The sequence below is a fragment of the Tiliqua scincoides genome, chromosome 4 (assembly GCF_035046505.1).
Source record: "Tiliqua scincoides isolate rTilSci1 chromosome 4, rTilSci1.hap2, whole genome shotgun sequence".
NCBI lineage: Eukaryota > Metazoa > Chordata > Lepidosauria > Squamata > Scincidae > Tiliqua > Tiliqua scincoides.
Genome location: NC_089824.1, coordinates 215158996 through 215178433, shown reverse-complemented (window position 1 = coordinate 215178433; position 19438 = coordinate 215158996). Strand labels below are relative to the sequence as shown.

The window sequence follows — 19438 nt, the reverse complement described above, 5'->3', positions numbered from 1 at the left end:
AGATCCCTTGCCCCCTCTTATAGAACTACAATTTTGAGCAGGGGAGAAATGAAATGACTCACAGCCCAATCCTATGCAGATCTACTCAGAAGTAAGTCCCATTGTTTTCAAAGGGGCCTACTCTGAGGAAATTGTGCATAGGATTGCAGCCTAAACCAGGTGAATATGCCTAATGCACAGCTCACACTTGGATTACAGGTAGGTGGATAGAAATATATCAGGGTTTATAATGTGTTTATTTGACAGTACATCCCACTATATTTAGTGCAGCTTACTCACAGGTAAATGTTCAAGGATTCAAATTCTAATTTCTTAATGAGAGGTGCCAGAGTTCAAATTCTGGTATTATTTTTCTGAATTGCAGATCAGTCAAATTTTTATCCCAGCAGGAACCATTTGCTCTGAAACATTGCAGAAATAAAGGATACAGGATTGTTCCTTACAACTGACTTCTCTGTTTTTTCTTCAATACTTTTTACAGTTGTTTGATCCTTTTATTTCTTGCCTTCCTCTATTCTCCACCTAACCCCAGTAGCATGGAAATCACACATCTAGGGCACAGGTACAGCCAGCTGTACTGATGGAGGTATCTGTTGCATTGGCACAGTGCTTAGGGTCCATTGACAAGCTCCCCTTCTCCACACATGCAAACACTTAATGCATGAAGCAGGAAGTGAGATCATGGCTGGAGGTGCTGTCCCCAACTTTGGTTAGTAGCCTTGCCCCACCAATCTCCAAGCACAGGATCTGAAAGGAGATTATATGCATGTACAGCTGTATGTCCATAGGCCCTCTACAATTGGGAAGCCTGATTCTCAACTGAATGGAAAGCTTATGCAGATACAGCTGTATGCACATGGGTTCCCCTTTCAGATAGTTTGTTGAATATAATTGGGGTGGAAAGCAAAGCTCAGAGGTGTGAGGCCGGTTGCCATCCTCCTTCCCCCTCTATGTGTCTGCAATACACCGGGGGGGGGGGGGGTGACAGGAAAGTGAACAAGGTTCTAGTCCAGAGGTGTCAAACTCGTTTCATACAGAGGGCCGAAGTTAGCATTCAGGATGCCTGCTGAGAGCCGAAACTGACGTTATTAACCAGAAACTGACATCATTAAGCAGCTGATGGCCAGAAATCAGCACGTTGATCTCATTAACTGCAAATGACAGAAGAGAAAATACGCAAATCTAGATTATATTTCAAGATTTGGGAGAGCCCAATTTTTCTGTGGGCCTCTATTTTAGCAGTAAGAACTTAGCACTGCTCAGCAGCTGAGAGCCTGAGGGCCGGATAAAAAGCTTCCACATCCAGCCCCTGGGCCTTATGTTTGACACCCCTGTTCTAGACGAGGGATCTCCATACTTTTGGGCCCCAGGACCACATCATATATTTTCACATGGCGTTGAGGGCTGGATATGGCCCACAGGTCAGGGTTTGAAAAACCCTGCTGTAGGTGTTGGGAAATTAGCTCATAAGAAAAACACTTAGGATCAAGGCCATAAAACTGTTGATAGGGTTTCTATTTTCTTTACTGGACTTTGCCAGGGGAAAGGGAAGAGGCTCTGAACCTCCTCTATTGCTGAATCCATATCTGAAGGAAAAGCACCCTTCACATACTCAGTTTCTTTATTAGCTTCAATGAATATATACAATGTGCAGTTCCTTAGGGACTCACTTCTGTTGCAGAGGGGAAGAGAATTTTAAGTCTGTCAAAACCCCAAGGGCTTACTTCAGAGAAAATATGTTTAAGGACGGGAGATTCATGAGAAATGTACTATTATTTCTCTTTCAGAAATCCAACATGTGAGATTGCCTCCCGCCATACCCTGAAGTGCTTCTTACTTGTCTGTCCCCCTCCTCCATATGTTTTCTGGTGTCACTACTGTTGAATCTACCCCTTCTGTTTCTCCTGCAGCTGATGCTCTACTCATTATTTACTGTATACCTTGCTCAGTCACATGTAAGAACATAAAAAGAGCCCTGCTGGATCTGGCCAAAAGTCCATTTATTCCAGCTTCCTGTATCTCTCAGTGGCCCACCAGGGAGCACAGAAGACAACAAGAGACCTGCGTCCTGGTGCCGCTCCCTTGCAATTGGCATTCAGATATAGTGTACTTTTCACAGCTTGTAAACTGTGATGTAATCTGTGCTGCCAGTTCTCTGCTTAGCTGGTCTAATTCTTCTTGAGTCACAAATCTGCCAAATGTAACCCATCTCCCTGGATCCATACCTTATCTCCTAAGCTACCAATTATCTGGTATGCCCAGGTCTTGAATTATGGAGGAAAAGACAGAGGATTCATAATAATCTGCACACCCCACTCCCTTTTTCCTCCCCCTCCTTCTAGCTGGCTCCACTAAAGCCTTAAAACAGTAGCAAAGAGAACTGCCACAAAAGTTAATGAAGAGGACACCTCTTGCCCTTGTTATGTGAGTACTTGCCCCCTTAGCAGCTATTTTCAAGCTCACTTGAAAATGAACCTCTTAAAATCAATACGCCTTTACTGCTGGGTTAAGACCTAAGAGTGTTTATGAGGATGGGCCTCTGTGTTCCAAATCATCCCTTCCATTACTTGATAACATTACCATCGGGATAGTATTGCTGGTTCATGGGCTCTGATGATCCTTGTCCATGACTGTACTGTTCACTATAGTATTCCTCCTGGCCCATGTACTGCTGTGATGACCCTACAAAGCAGAGCAAAATAATCTCAATTAGCGTATGAGCACGACAAAGAGGGATGACTGTGAAATAACCTCTGAAGATTGTCTGCCCTACCTGCCCAACTTGCGGGCCTGTCCTATACTGAGAAAGTCTTGTTATGGTACACTGGACAAAAGCCTGAACTCTGGTTTGCATCTCACCTTTGTTATAAATTCACTAGGTGACCTTCGACAAGTCACACTTTTTCACAGCCTCAAAGCCTCCCCATTCTCCACCAGAAATACAGGGATAATGATACTGACCTACCTCAAAGAGTTGTTATAAGGATTACAAGATAGTGGCCCCTCCAACCTGTCCACCCTATGTTACACCATCTGGGATCTCATGGGGCACCCAAATCTTGAACGCTGCCATCTTGAATCTCATGAGACTGGAGTGCCACCCAATCTTGGATCTCGCAAGAATATCTAAGATGTTGGTGCCCAGCTGAGCTGGGAAGAAAAGGCCGCAGGGACACTGTAACCCTGTGGGAAGTTAAGTTTGGGAGCCACTGAGATAACTGTTTGATTCAGACAAAGCTAGGTCTGAATCCTGGTTTTATACAACACCCCCTAACTGTAGGCATGAGGGGAGGAAGGATTCTACTTCCTATCCTGGCTTAGAACAAATCAGGATATTTTGTGACATTCAAACCTAAAGATCCTCGCCTATTCTATGAAGAGTTTGCCAATATCCAAGTGTTAGTCTGGTTTGTTTCAGCTTCTCTAGCAACAGCCTTACTAGCAGTAACACACACTTGTTGACCAAGACCAGGGGTGTGTGCCCTGTGTTGGGTCTTAGAGACATGCAACAGCTTAAGACTTACCTTGTTGTGAAGGTCGGTAAGGGCCCATTGGCCGCTGGCCCATCATGGTGTTGCCTTGGTTACTCTGGCTCATCATGGCAATGGAAGACTGCCCTTGGTAGTGCTGGCTCCCTCCTTGTGCAGAGTTGTAATGCGACGTTGCTGCTTGCTGGTGCATCATGGAAACTGCAAGACAAAAACTGTATTACAGTTGGCCCTGCCCATCTGTGCATTTCACAACTGCAGATTCAAACAACCGTAGATCAAAAATATTAGAAAAAAAGGACTTGCTGTGGGCCACAGTCTGATGCTCCATGTTGGACCACAATGCCTTTTTTGTGAGCCTCCAGAGACCACTTCTGGGTTGTTCAGGGTCCGCGGCTCACTCCACTGATCTCCCTGTGCCTCAGAACACCCCCAGAAGCAAACTGGACATCAAGGACATGAATTAGATGTCATTGCCAGTTGCTTCCTGAAGCCACTGTGAAGTACAGTGAGGCCAATGGAGTGGGCCATAGGCCCAGCACAACCCACAAGTGGCCTCCAGAGGCTCACAGTAAGGAACTGCAATGCCGCAACCCTGCCCCCCACTTCACCTTAAGGAACTTGAGCATCCACAGATTTTAGTGTCCATGGGGTGAGGGAGTCTGTGGGACAGAGTGGGTGGAAGATAGATGTGGGATGCTCATCAGAGCACCACCACCCCAACTCAAAGTGAGTTTTTCAGGCTGCACCCAGCAGCTGGCCCCTGACACTTTACAACAATATATACGAACCACCACCACAATAAGCGGAAAATCAAGACGACCATACCGGGATTTGACTGCATGTTGATATTTGTTCGTGAGACATAGTTGCCTATTGATCCCTGGCCTTGCATTGGTACATTCTGAGAAGCAGGCACTGAATGGCTGTAGCCTGGTCCGGTCCCATGGCTACTGACAGTCATGCTCAAGGAAGTCGTAGGCATGGTGTTCTGGCCTGACTGTTGCATAGACACATGATTGGGACCTAGCAGAAATCAAAGGAGGAAAGAATGAAGGGGAAATGATGCCATTAAATCCTATTCAGGTTTTACCTTCCTTCAAGGAGTCTAGATTTCTGCAGTGCAAACCATGTAGCAGGAAAATCCACAGGTTGTGATCGAGTGATGCCACTTAAAAAAATGAATGTTATTTTGCTTTTCCAAATTTAAATTTCAACACCCTTTGCAGAATATGGATGCATCCCCCCCCCCCCCCCGCAAGATTTGGGAATGATTTGGAATTTGGGAATGATAACCAATTAGGATACTTGGGGAGCAGAAGATTGGAGAAACAAAAGGGGGATGGGGAGGAAGTGGGCAGAGACTATACTTTAAATGCCAGATTCATCACATGGATTATTTTCAGTTTTTAAGCCTTTAGCAGACTGCTTCCACCTTCAAATATGTACCATTAATCATGTGTTTTTTTTAAAGATATAAATGCTAAAATTATTAGAATACTGCAGAAACCATCAGGTGCTAGGCATGTGAGGTTTTTGCTGTGCAGTACAATCTGTAACAATGCTAATTTCTAGACCACCTAACTCTTAACAAAACCGTTTAATACAGCAGATTATATGGCTACTGAGAATTTAAAGACGCTCATCTTCGTTAGTCCTGAAATTCTCTAAAAATATCTGCCTGACTTCGTAAGGGTGTTCATCAGACATCTGTATCCCCAGATCACTGAACCAACAAAACTAAGAACTCTATTTCGATGACAGTGTTCTGTGTTTTGAGTCCAATCGTTCTGAATACACAACAGAAAGTACTTAAAAGCTAAAACACTGGTCTATGCGCGTGTTTTAATACTTTTGGGGAATTCAGTTTTACCTTGACTCCAGCACAAAATGAGTTAAGGAGAATATTTATTTCATGTAATTAAAAAAACATATCCTGTCTTTCCATGTCTTATGTGTTTCTGCCCTTTATTTTGAAAGATCTGAAAGTTATTTCAAGGTAATGCTGTTCATTCTTATGGTTTAAAGTTATACTATTTACAAGCATCACCGGGTATCCATAGGGGATAGGTTCCTGCTGGTACTGCGGATACCTGAAACTGCAGATAACAGCAAACCCTACTCAAATCCCCCCATCGTGCTCTCTTCATTTGCAAATGGGAAATTTTTCTTCTTTTCACTTTGGAACAGGCAGCAGACAGCGAGAACCTAGACTTGTGGCTGATAGAGGACTTCCCATTTGCATTATCACCATCACCTCCTGTAGAATCTCTCCAGCATCCACCAAACTAGGTTCTCCCTGTTTACTTCTTACTCCAAAGCAAAAGGAAGAAAAATATCCCTTTTGCAAACAGAGAGAGAGTATTAATGAGTTGCTCCACCACTGAGCAAGGGTCCTTGCTTTATGCTTCTGAATACCAGCAATGGTACTGAGAACCAATGACAGGAGAGAAGTATGCCTTTCAATCCTGTATGTGGGCTTCCCAGAGGCAGCTGGAGGGTCACTGCAGGTAATTGAATACTGGACTAGATAGGCCTTGGCCTGATTCAGCAGGGTTTTTCTTATAGTCTTCCTCAGTGGGGCTTACTTTCAAGTAAATATGCCCACACACCTAGGATGGTTGCATGAGGCATTTAAATCTTTTGGGTTTTTGTTTAACTTTTTCTAGCTTTTTCCTCTCTCTCTCTCTGGCTCCTTCCAGTCTTCTAAATCACTGAAGTAAATCAGAGGTGACAAAGCAAGGATTTGATACCCGCTCCTTGAGATTTTATGCAACCTTGTTTAAGTCAATGTCACCAGTTTCAGCAGCACCACTCTGCTGAACCTCTAACAACCACTAACAACCTCCATTTTCATACCGATTCCTCCTATAGGGAATCCACTGTTCGGACAACACCCTGTGGCAGAAGACTCACAGCACCTGCACAAACGGCAACCAATTTGTGCACATTCAATCCCATGTGGAGGTTCTCCACATGACAGAGAGGCTAGTTAAAACAACCATAAAAGGCCACTCTCAGAGCATGTTTGGCATTTGCGATGCGGTTGCCAGGCAACCACAAAAAACTCACCATTGCTAATCTGACTCTGCATGAGAGAGGAAGGTGGAAGGCCTGTCCCGATTGCATCACTGAGGTTGCTCTGTGAATGAAGAGACTGGTTGGATGCGCTCTGATTCATTCCTCCTGGGCCAAGGTTCATGTTCTGTGTCGGTGGCTACAGATGGCAACAAGGAAAAGACAGATTCAGTGAGAAGGGATTGTGGGGGGGGGGGTAGGTTTTTCTTTTTCAAAATGTTTGATTTGGAAGAATTCTTGCTATTGTTATTTATAATTTGGCACAATTAATAATGAGCTACTTCATGTATAAGAATTTCCAATGACAAGAAACTCAGCAGCTATAATAGCATATGTGACTATCTCTTTCATCTAAATAGCCTAGAAAGAAATCAAGATTCAGGTGGGGACTAGGGAATAGCCAGGCTCCTGAATAAAAAGGACTGCTTCTTATAAACCAGTGGTTCCCAACCTCTAGGAGAACGTGGAGCACTGAGGCAAAAATTGGAATCGTCAAGAACTACATGCAACCACTCCCCTGCACACAAAAAATACAGTTAAATTTCCAATAATTAGAGAAGATTTATTAGAGAAGTATTATTTATAGAGAAGATCTGTGGGTTGCTGCTTTTGTTGCTGGTCCATTCTCCGCACTCTCCTGTAGTGCATGGGGAAGTATCTTCTAAACGAGCACTCCCCCACTAACAACCAGCTAGGGCAGAGAACAGACCAACTACAGCTGCAGCTGGCACTTCAATGCCAGTTGTGGGCCATCTATTCTATGCCCTCTCCGGTGGTACTTGGGGAAACTCACTTGGCAAGACACTGGAAATGATCAAAGCTGACATTTTTTTCAGAGACCTCCAAACCACTTCTCAGGATCTCATGGACCACTTGTGGTCTGCGGACTACAGGTTGGAAACCAGTGTTATAATATTGGGGTAGGAGGTTAAATGAAAGAGTAGGGAGATATGCTAAAAAGTGCATCGGGTATTATGACTATCACTAGTACTGAGAGGCCTATCCTATCCTCCTCCCCCCCCCCCCCGGTGATGCAGCCGTTCCAAAAATGAGCACGCTTAACAAGGGGGATGAATCAGGAGGCTTCAGCAGGGAAAAAAGGATTTAAATTCACTCTGCAAAGGGTTTCCTCAGACCTGCACTAGCAATTTTAGCACTTTTGCTAGTGCAAGTTCAAGAAGAGAAAGGGAGCAAGGAGGCTGCAGAAAAGGGGGGTAGACTCCAACGTGCACCATCACTGCTGGATCCACCGCCACTCACAGATTCCCTGCTCCCTTTTGCTCCGTTCCCACCCCATTCCCTCCTCCCTCACCACCTTACCTGCCTCGGCAAACCTCTGCAGGTCTGGTGACGCACACAGGGTGCTTCCTACCAGCATCCTGACAGTGCACTACTCAGAGTGCTGCTAGAAGGCACTTTACAGCTGTTTTTCAGCAGCAACTACTGGTGGAATGCACATTCTGCTAGCTCTCACAGCTCATAGATCTGAGCTGTTTATTTTTATATGCAACCTTCCAATATAAATATTCCTTGGGTGGCTCGTAAAATAGGGATAAGAACAATAATGCACGCACACAACAAAGACAACAACAGTGGATAACAGCTTGCAGATACACTTCTTCACAGATTAAAAGACTGAAAAAAGCAAAAAATCTTTGCCTGGCACCAAGAGGACAGCAAAACACGTTGCCAGACAGGCCTCCTTGGGGAGGGCATCGCATAAACAGGATGTCAGAATTGAGAAGGCTCCTTCCCAGTCACCTTCACTTCTGATAGGGCACCGGGGACACAAACAGGGGAAACTCTGATGGGGGTCTCATTGTCATCCATTCATCATCTAACCAGGGTTGCCAATTTCAGCCTGGTTGAAGCTGTCTATTTGTAAGAGCTCCAGGGATGGGAAATATGCCCCAGGAGGAAATTTCTCATATCCTGTTGTTGCAGGGGGTCTAACTACTGTATTTACCCTCCTCTCCCAACCACTGCAGGGTAGTGCCAAGGAAGACAAAAAGGACAGAAACTGGACCAAAGAAACAACAACAACAACAAAAGTTAGGGTGTACTTGATTTCCAAAATAAGAGGAATGGGACCAAAGGCCTGCCTAGAAATATATTCCATTCCCTGGAAACCCTTTTTTCTAATCTCAGATGTGTACAGGCCAATGGTAAAGAAATGCACTTCCCATGCCCTTGGTATCTGATCATAATTGTGCCTCCAGTTCCCAAAACACATGTAGCTCCAGACCAGCCCACCCTAGGAATGTTGCCCTTTTTCCCCTTATAAAGTAGCTGTCAAACTATTAAGTTGAAAGTCATAAACTTATTTTAATCTCACCAGGCAGCACTCAACAAACTGTATCTAGCATAATGCTGGTACTGTACTTACAGCAGGAAGCAGGGACTGCATATTCTGGTTAGAGTCTGCTATTGTGGCCAAGTAAACCAGGTTTCTGTGCAAGATTTGTTGGTACCTATAGGCAAAGAAAATTAACTTGTACCTGAAGAAACCATGTCAGAAAGTTTTCTCCTTTTCAAAATGTTATTTTACCTTTTCTTTTTCACAGTATCTGATTTATTCATCTGCTTTGCAACTTAGCAAGATACTATAAATTTTGCAAAAGATCCGGAGTCAAATTTACCTGCTTACCTGTGGTGAACTGCAATGTTCCCTGCAAGAGCAGGTGCAAGAGCAGGTACAAGGCAATATGTACTGTTAATTGTTCTGTAACATGTTGCCACAATTCAAAGTGAACCTCCCCAGTTACAGCATATGAAATGGCAGGTTGCAACATGGTGATGAAATGTTCTTGTGCATGTATTTACACAAACGTGTGCACTACAGACCAGATGCTTCCAACACCCTACTCAACAATTTAGGCTGCAATCCTAAGTATGCTTTTCTAGAAGTAAGTACCACTGAATCAAGAGGGGCTTAGTTCATAGTAAACATGCAGAGGACTGCATTGTTAACTTTTAAGGCCCCGGAGAAAGCAGTAAGAAGCTGAAAACCATCTAATTAACTGTAATTAACAAAACGTTGAAAAATGCTCTCTCTTGAATGTAATAATAGGAATAAAAATCAGGCAAGGGATTTACCAGAGGAAAAGTCCAGGAAGATTAGAAGTGTCCCTGATAAAGAGGGATTGTTAGAGCATATGCAACACTGTGTACCTGGGCCAGAAAGTGGGGTGGGTCACCAAGGAGTCTGTTGCTCCCTAATGTGCTGTGTGTAAATACAGTATGTGCAAATAAACTGCTGTTCCAAAGACATTACAAATCTCCAGTGCTCTCTCTCACCCAAGACAATGTGCGCACCACTTAGTTACAAAAAGATATTTCTGTATCGCACTGTTTGGTGTTACCTGTTGCAAATACTGGTGCGTACATAGGCAAAACACTTGTCTGGCAAAATGCGAATCTGTCTCATTTGCCTGGGGCAGCCATAGTCCATGCTTGTGTGTACCCAGGAGGGGAATACAACACACACAACACTAGCTTATGGTTACTGCTACTTGTGTGGTCTCTGCCCTAAATCACACTGCCTGAAATGGCTAATTTACCATGTAAGAAAAAAAAAAAAGATTAAAGCTGCAGTCCACAGGATAGTTTTCTCCTTTTCATGTTACTCTGGAGTAAATGTATTAACTTTAAGGGGCTTAGGGCCCAATCCTATGCATGTCTGCTCAGAAGTAAGTCCCACTGTGTTCAATGTGGCTTACGCCCAGGGAAGTGAGTATAGGATTGCAGCCTTACCTCAAATTCAGCAATTGGAGGCCCCTGGCTTTAAGAAGAAAGAGGTCCAATCCCACAAATGTTTTCAACAATACACAAAGAAGCCTCTTATCTACTGACAAACCAGAGACCCAATATCCTTCAGCACTTAAAAATCATACTTACTGAGTACATTCTGCTGTTTTTCCCTTGCTTTGATAGTCCATAATGCACTGTATTAGATGATGATTTTCGTCCAACATCTGGATTAAAGAAGGGGGAAAAGATCAAGGTATTAGTTGCTGAAACACAGCTGAACTTCCTGTATATTTCTGCTTTTTTAAAAAGTGAAACTTCCTGCAATCCTTATTTCTTGCATGACCTTTTCATGTCTGTTAATCACTGATGAATGCTCTAGTCATGGAACATACTCTTTCATAAGTAAATCACTTCCCAAAGGGATAAATATGTACTGATTGCCAGAACAAGGAAGCAAAGTGGAAGAGGCAGATGGAATGCTATTTATACTAATTAGCAGAATGCCCCACCATTATGTATGTGAACTTTTGAAGCTTCCTTATATGAGCACCAAAGTAGATTTTACATCATATTGCTTCTCGTTTAAAAAAAATTAATAGCAGACACTGGAGACAGGGTGTGTGTGATCCTACCAGGAGGTGGCACAGTAGCAATAGGGGCATAAAACCATTTTCCAATTCCCCTCCCCCCCGTGGTATTTGTGGGACGGTACCATACAGGCAGAGCAAACAGAAGGGAGGCGACTGTAAATGGGAAAGCAGGTCAGGAAGAAGTGCTAATTCCCTTTCTCTCCCCAGCACCATGCTTCAGGTCACATTTCGGGTTATTTAAACTCCGGATAATCCAATCACAAATCCCCTATCAAGTTTAACCCAGCCCTATCTAACTCAGTATTGACTCTAGGATGTATTGTAGTGTATGCAAATATAGTATATCTGGGTGCTCTATTACAGGCTCCTGCTCAATGTAGGCCCAACCACCCAGTGTCAGATGCATGACAAATTCAACCTCACTGCAATGCTATCCATACTTGCAACATTTATTCCATAAGAATCAATGGCAGGCAATATGGAGAAAATAAATCAATTTATACAGGGAACTAACCCTACCCCTGTTCCAGCTCAGCCCAGTATCTGGAGTGGAGGATAAGCTCTGGCCCCTTTAACTAGGTTCACAATTGTGACCCATTTATTATCTCCAACAGATTCCAAAGAAGCCATGTTGTGTCCATCCCCAGGACTGAGAAAGACCCTTTCTGTACAACCCTCAGGGCCAAACTACAGATCAACAGAGTTTGGCCATTTGAGCTTATTTTTTAATAGCAGCCAGTATGGGAAAGAAAAATGACCAGGACAGCTGTGTGAGTGAAGGCTTTAACACTTTCTTCCCCTACTGTGGTCTCAACCTCCTCCCCTTACAGGTGCTATTCCAAGGAGGAAGCAATATTGTTGCTTTATTTCACCTTGAGGATGGGACCACACCAGGACTGTGGCAATACAAGAGTTAACAAACCTCTCTCTACTCTGTCTTGACTTTGATCCCCCCCATGGCAGCTATTTATGTTACAATAAACAAGGATGCAGGGTCAAACCATACATTCTAACATAGATAGATTGGTCCTCAATTTGCCTATCCTTGCTTATGATTTTCTTTCTTAATGTGATGCCAGATAATGGTGAAATCTTGGTTCTTTTAAGAGCTGGTCAGAACCTAAATCTCACTGAGATGGTAGATCTGTGCCTGGACTTCAATTACATGATAGAATTCCCTTTAATTAAAAAACCATTACTCTCACACAGAAAAGTAGCAGGGCAGGAAAAAAGGTAGGTTGGGGCCCCTCTCTCTGACATACTAGTCTTCTATGCAGAGGGAAGTATTTTTGTATGAAGGAGTATTCCATCGCGTGAGTATTCACCGCCCAGGTGCAGGTTCACCACCTCAGTGAGCACTAAGCCAGTGAGAATATTGGGGACTGGCTGTTGTATACAGACTAAAAGACTGAGCTGCAATCAGGACTTCCACAGTTCTCTGCCATTAACTCACTCTGTAGCCTTAAGCAAGCTCCTCCTTCTCAATGTTGGCTCCTATCATAAGTCGTGTTAAGTGTGATTTTTAGAATAGATTTTGGGTGAAGTAGGATGCTCTGTGTGTGTGTGTGTGTGAGAGACAGAGAGAGAGAGAGAGAGAGAGAGAGAGAGACTGATATAGCAAGAATTCTGATGTGCCCCAAGGCAGCAGATTCTCCAGCTATGGGCAAGGCAAGGCTATGTTCCAATATAATCAAGCTTCCATTTGGATCCATGAAAGTCCTACTAGTTTTCCACAAACATGAACTGCAAAACATCCATCAGGTCACTAACAACCATTTGTCCAGGGTCAAGTGAAGAAAGGGTGATAGGAGGCGGTGGAACGTCACCAACTGCACCAAAGAAGGAAGAAGAGACAACAGCAGGATTGGCAGATTGATGATGCTCAGGTGGAGGAGGGAGTGACTCGAGGAGCAGCAGAGCAGAGCCAGCAAGAAAAGGCTAGAAAGAGAACCCAAATTTCCACTCATCAGAGACTGCGGAACCAAGAGAGAGAGAGAGACAGAGAGGCAACGTACGTACATCCGAACTCCGGCCTCAAAAGACTGTGCTCCGCTCTGGTTGCATGCCTGCCTGAGTATGATTGGATCTGGACAAAATTAGCAAAACACAGGGGCAAATAAGCAAACTAATTACATTTGTAATTATGTAATTACAAATCTCACAATTTTGTAACCAAAATAAAATGTTTACAACATCAGCATTTGTGTCTCAGGACTCAGTGGCTGAGAACCCCTCAGGGAGACAGCTGGGTTGAATTTGAGCTTGATCACCCCTGCGTCAGCCATGGCAAATCCTGTATGATATCCCCCAGATGCGATATGGGGATAACAATACCCTTCAGGGTTGTTACGAGAACAGCATTGAGATAAGGCTGAGAGCCCTATATAAACACTATATAAGCAAAAAGTGTTATCTTCCAAATAAATCAGTGTCAGTAGTCTTCTGCAATGAGTAGGAGCTGCAATGATAAACCATCCTACTCTGGACAGCAACCCGATTGAATATACTCAGACAACTCCCACAATAAACTGGTTGGAAAAGGCGGCTGCTAAGCAGTGCTTGAAATCTGCATCTCCGACTAGACTGAAACAGCCATCAAAGGAGAATTACATCCCCAATGCATTCTTCCTCCTGGGCAACATTTCTCTTTGGAGAAAGGGAGAAAGATTTTGTGTAGCCATGCGCCAGTGAAATGGCGTTTCAGAATGAATCAAAAGCTATGATTGACTGGTCTCCGCCGCAGGCCAAATTCTAAAAGAAGACCTGCAGTTTCCAGGGAATGCTGCTGGGAAAAAAATGCCAGGGAAACTTCAGGAATTGGAGCATGGACATTTTTTATTGGGTGTAGAATGCAAAGTGCATTCTGTTTAAAGAATGACATAGTGCAGAATCTAGGCTCCTGTACAACCAGCACAAGAGTTGTGCAGAAATCAGTTATACCAAACACATATGTTTATTTGGCTACTCTGTTTTAAAGTTTGCATCCAGCCCTATCTTGAAAATTCACAGTACTATTATTCATCAATTTGATACATTTAAAAATCAGTCTGCACAGTCCCACTCTGTCAGTCTAGCATGACCCAAAAATCGAATCCAAGTCAGGAAGGCTGGCAAAGATATAGTCTTATAATGGCAGTTCTCCAACATCTCAGTGTGTGTGTATGCACACACTTTCCCAGTTCTATATGGAGATGCCAGGGACTGAAACCGAGACTTTCTGAACACGAAGTGCAGAGAGAATGTGCTCAACCACTGAGCTCAAACAGCTCTGCAAGCTTTGAGGCACCTGGTTCAATTGATGAACTGTTCTTATCAATGCACAGGAAAAAGAGCTCAGCTCCACTCAGGCCAGTAAAAGTCCGTGAGAATTCCTAACCAGCAGCATTACATTTTATAAAGCAAATAACTATTCTGTGAAATTCCTTGCCACAGGATGTTGTAAATGCACCTGGTCTACATGTTTTTAAAAAGGAAATGGACAGGTTTATAGAGGAAAAGTCCATCACAGGTTACAAGTGATAATGACTATGCAATGTCTCGGTTTTATAGGTAGCCTCTTTTTGAATACCAGATGCAAAGGAATGTATCCTGTTGTCTAAAGGTGTCATGTTGTCTTATGTGCTCTATTGGACCACGGTGGAAGCTGGACTAGATGGGCCCTTGGCCCAATTCAGAAGGACTCTTCTCATGTTCTAATGCACAAACAACACTGGGCCATGCACAAGGCCATCTGAGGCAGTTGCCTAAGGCAACAGATTAGTGGAGGGTGCCCTCTTCTGCGCACTCATTTATTGCCTCCACTGCTGCTCCTCCTATTCCTGGAACAGAAAAGGAAGAAAGGGACAGAGCAGAAGTGTGAAGTGGTGGGCTAGAGTGCAATGCTCTAGTCCAGCGGTTATTAAACTATGGGTCACGACCCAATTTTTGGTGGGTCGCAGGGCTGGCACGTTTAAATATTCTCCTGCTTAAATAGCTCCTCTGAAGCTGCTATCAACTGTAGAAAACTTAGGGTACAAATTTAATCTTTCCCTTGACAGCTGATACCAGAGGATTTGGATCAGGGTTGCAGTGCAGGGAAAAGAGCAGATCCTCAGCCCTGGTCCAAACTGGGGGGACTATGATTGACTTTTGAAAAAGAATAAATTGGTGATGTTCCTATCTCAGAATCCCATGTGTTTTCTTGTTTTGTCTTCAGAGGTACATGGTGGAAGAGGTGGCAGCTTTTTTCCCAGCTTGTTGCACCAGCCAGTAATGTTGCATGCTCCATCCTGGTGAGCTGATGTAGCCACTTTAAGTGAGGAAGATGAGACAAAATGGGTGGGGGAAGCAATAGGGCAAAACAGAACCAAAAAAAGATAGGGAAAAAAGGCACTGTGGAGAAAAAAAAAGGAGTAATAGATGGGTTGCAGAAAATAGAAAGCAGACAAGGTAATGTGGGTGACAGAAGAGAACATAATTGAGGGATGGGGTAAAGAGAGAGGAGAATGCAATGGGACCAGTGAGAAGAGACCAGCAAGGGAGTAGCAGTGGGTATGGTGATGTTTTTTGACTATAACTTTTGATAGAATAGAGATATTTCAACATGGTTTGTTTTATTGCATTCTGCATGGAATTATGCATCGATTATTGATATGTAACATGATGGTATTATTCAAAAATACCAAGATTTAAAAAATTTGGGTGAGTAGTGCTGTCACCCCTCTGTGCGCATCACCTAGTGCGGTCCACAGCCCCCTAGCAACGCCACTGGTTAATGAAAAATGGGGGTTGAGATAAACCTATAGAAGTGCCCCAAGAGAAGAGAGCATGCATTATGGGACACAGGGAAAAAAGCAGGACAGAGAATAGGTAAAAGCACCAAGTTAAAATTCAAACAAAAATAATTCACCCTGCTTAATGCAGCAACAAGACAAATTAATACAAATAGCAATCTGCATATCACAGACTGTGCAATTATCCTATGATATCCTGAGAACTGGTGCCATGGAATGAAAAGGGACAAACCAAATGGAATGGAAGCATCCATGTGCTTCCTCTCTCTTCAATAATGGCAGCCGTAGAGGCTGGTGTTGGTCAGAATAGAATTGCTGTGTTAGAAAAAAAGGGGGGGTGGGATTTAACCCTTTCTACCTGCACACAACCCTGACAAAAACTGACCCCTCCTCCCAAAACTGCTATTGAAGCAAGGAATGCCAACCTTCAATGCCTTCCCGGCCATGAATTAAGAAAGTGGCAGTTAGCCAGTCGCTCGCTCTCTTTTTCTCAACGTCACTCCTATGTTCTTTCCCCACCATGTGGGGACAGTAAAACAGATCTATCTTTCAGAATTGCTGTGAAGGGTTACACTGCTGAGATAATTTGTGTGACGTGTTCTGCATGTTCTCTAATGCTGCTATAAATACCAAGTATTTTCCTGCAACAGTCCAAGTGGTTCACACTTTTAAATGGATGGATCAGATACCCCTGAGTTGAAATTAGGGGATCTATTTCCAGCTATCCTGGAATAAGAACCCCCCAAGCTCATTTCAACAGCAAGAGGATGGGGATTCCCAGTCCTTTGCTTTGCCTTCACAGCTATCTGCAGCCATGGGCCTGCTCCACCCCAAGTTAAGCATGTGCTTAACTCCACCACTAAAGTCAATGTGATTCAAATATGTTCGAATTTGGCTGGGTCAAGCTTCATGTAAACAACTGTTGCCTTGGTAGCTCTAACTCAAAGTTCCTCTCAATTTTACGATGTTAATAAACCACAGGAGTGGGGGTTGGGATAACAAGCTTTTGTTACACTGTCCAAGCAAGACTGTATAATTCTTGTATAAAAAATAAACATTAAAGGTTGCAATATAATACAAGGAAGAAAGTAGCAAAGGGTACCAAGCTAAAGATTTTATAAATCAAAGTTATATGGAGGATAGACCTGTCAACTGCTATGAGCCGGAGAGATCCTTGCAACTTCCACATACAGTGGAACTCTGAATATGGGAAGCCGCAAAACAGACATGCCCAGTTTTGGCTCAAGCCCACAATAATTCAGTCAAGTCCAACTTCGGACAAATAAAACATTCATTTTATATTAAGAGAGAGGAACCCAAATAAAGAAAAACCTTCTACAAGCATTTCACCAAACCCCCAGAAAGCAATTGCAATCCAACTTTCCAAAGGATTTTTGCAGCAGAATCCAGCACACTTTCATCAGCTACATTTCCAATGTTTGCACATTTTTGTCACACATCTCAATACATTTTCAAATCATTCAATATATTGTACATTACAAAAGTTGTCAAATTTTCTTCCCAGTATTGCACTAGCCTACTAAGTACAACAGGAATCTAAAGTCCAGCACCAACAAGCCAACAATAGGTCAAGGCATCTGTCATACGACATGATGCTCCAGCAAAAGACTCTCCAGCCAATAGCAGGGCTTTGAAATCCCACTGATCTCATTGGGATGGGAAAGTTGAGCACATGCTCAGATCTCTGTTTTAGACTGTAAGCTCCCTGGGGCAGGGACCGGACTTCTTGCATTTCATAAGGTACCATAAACATTGATGATGCTACAACAATAATACACAAATAATCTCTCCCATGGCATTCAGTAGGAAATGCAGTCCACTCCTAAGCAGGCTTAGGAAGAAATCGAAGAAATAATAATCGAAGGAAGCCCTGCTGATTTCAGTGGGACTTACTATTGAGTCAGTGTAGGTAGGATGGCAGCCTTTTAAAAAAATGCTGAACTCTGGGCAGCATTGTACCCATATCAACACTAGGAGCTCCTAAATGATACAGTGCACGCATCCAGATACGAGCATGCTTCGGTGACCTGTTGCTGAGGTGTAGGTAAAAGCCCCAACAGCCTAGGTAGTGACATCACGATGTCACATAACATTATGATGTCACTTCTGGGTCGTATCTGGAAGAGGAGATGCTGGTGGCTTTGCACCCTTCCCCCATTCCTTCTCCATCCTGTTTTTCTCCCATTCCTTCTCTTTGTCTCCTTGGGGGAGCCTCCACAGGAGAAGGAACAGGGGACGTGAAGCCGCCAGCATCTCCTCCTCCAGAGAGGACCCAGAAGTGACATCATAATGTTATGTGACATCGTGATGTTCTACCCCGGGTGCTGGGGCTTTTAGCTACTGGGGCAGGTGCCCCTCAGGCTCCAATCTAGTTGCACCTCTGATCCGTTGTGTGTGTTGTTGTTCTCTTCAGCTGGGCCCTTTGCTCTTTAAGACTCCAGACAAGCAGGTTGCCATGTGGCGCATTTGTGTTCCAGCACCGCCTTCTGGCTTTCGAGCTGTAACTGACAACACACAGACCACCCCTTGAGCTTTCCTCCTTGACCGCCTGCCCAACCGACCGAGCTAAGCAAACTCCTGGGCAGCCAACAGGCAAAACTCGGAGCGCATCCTGGCAAGGGAAGGAGGGAGGCTGGTGAGGCGCACTGCGATCACTGGGCACGAACAGATCAATTCCTCAGCACGGACAGCTCCACGCCTCTCCCTTATTGACAGCGCCTGCCAAGGAGAAAGAGGCAGACCAGGGAGGGCTGGGGTGCCGGATGCCCTCCCGGATGCCCTGTATCTGCCTCCTCCTCCGCCGAGTGGCATCGCCAACCTGGGCACAGGGGAACACCACCTTGTTCTCCTTGGGAAGCTCTGAGGAGCTCCAGGCGCCAGCCTCGCCACCCTCTTGCCCGACCCCAAGCAGGGGTTTCCCTGACAGCCACAACTGAAGATAAATCTCACAGGACCGTCCGGTGGCGTAGCTGGGGGGGCTCAGCGGGGCGGGCAAGCTGCCCCCCCCTTCGGAGCCATTCGCAACAGGGGAGCAAAGCCAAGCCTCCCCGCCCGACTCAGCACTACGCCCCCCCAGCTACGCCACCGGGACCGTCCCGTGCCCAGCGCTGCACAGCATCACCAGGACCCTTTGGGGGCTCAGCGCCAGGCTCCCTGGTGCGGGAGGGAGGGCGACGGCCTCACACCCGGGGGTGCCCTCGGGCGTGCAGGGGGGCTGAGAGGCCCCCCGAGGCTGGCGAAGCCTGTGCCCCCTCTGCGAGCTAGCAAGGAGGTGCCAGCAGGTCTCCCCCCGCGCCCCGCTTTGTTCCGCGCCGCCCGCCCCGCCAGGGAGGGGGCGCTCCCTCTCCCGCGTGCGCAGCATCCACACGCACACGCGTGCACCAGCCCGCCCCACCCGCCCCCCGCCCGGCGACCTTCTGGATGGTCTGCTGGGTGACCTCGCCCTTGCCCCGGGGGCGCGCGGCGGCGAAGGCGACCGACATGCCGGCCCGCGCGGGCTGCGGCGGCTGCGACAGTCTGGCTCTCCGCGGCTCGGCCCCGCCGCCAGCCCGAGCGGGCGGGAGGGGCGCGCCGCCAGATGGTACGCTCCGCGCGCCGCCCCGCGCCCCGCGCCGCCGCCGGCCGCCCGCGCGCCGCCGTCCCCTTCCCGCCGCAGGGCGCGCCTCAGCCGAGGGGCGCGGCGGGGCCGCCCGGGAAGCGCCGCCCCCGCCCGCGCGCGCCCGGCCCCCCCCGCTCCGCC

General features: G+C 45.5%; 1 protein-coding gene across 3 annotated transcripts in view; it reads right to left on the bottom strand.

Moving 5' to 3' along the window:
• Positions 1-19257, bottom strand: part of SS18L1 (SS18L1 subunit of BAF chromatin remodeling complex) — a 29510-nt gene extending 10253 nt beyond the window's left edge. The window contains exons 1-8 of one of the 3 annotated variants that reach the window (XM_066623591.1): positions 12926-13664; positions 12677-12844; positions 10464-10540; positions 8953-9037; positions 6561-6705; positions 4317-4514; positions 3525-3689; positions 2581-2682 (exon numbers count right to left, since the gene is read on the bottom strand). In XM_066623591.1, coding sequence (XP_066479688.1) covers positions 2581-2682; positions 3525-3689; positions 4317-4514; positions 6561-6705; positions 8953-9037; positions 10464-10540; positions 12677-12682 — 778 coding nt within the window. In that variant the 5' untranslated portion in view covers positions 12683-12844; positions 12926-13664. Of the gene's footprint in view, positions 1-2580; positions 2683-3524; positions 3690-4316; positions 4515-6560; positions 6706-8952; positions 9038-10463; positions 10541-12676; positions 12845-12925; positions 13665-19112 lie in introns of those variants that run through there. The other 2 variants (XM_066623590.1, XM_066623592.1) reach the window with 2 other exon arrangements.
• Positions 19258-19438: the final 181 nt, after the last annotated feature.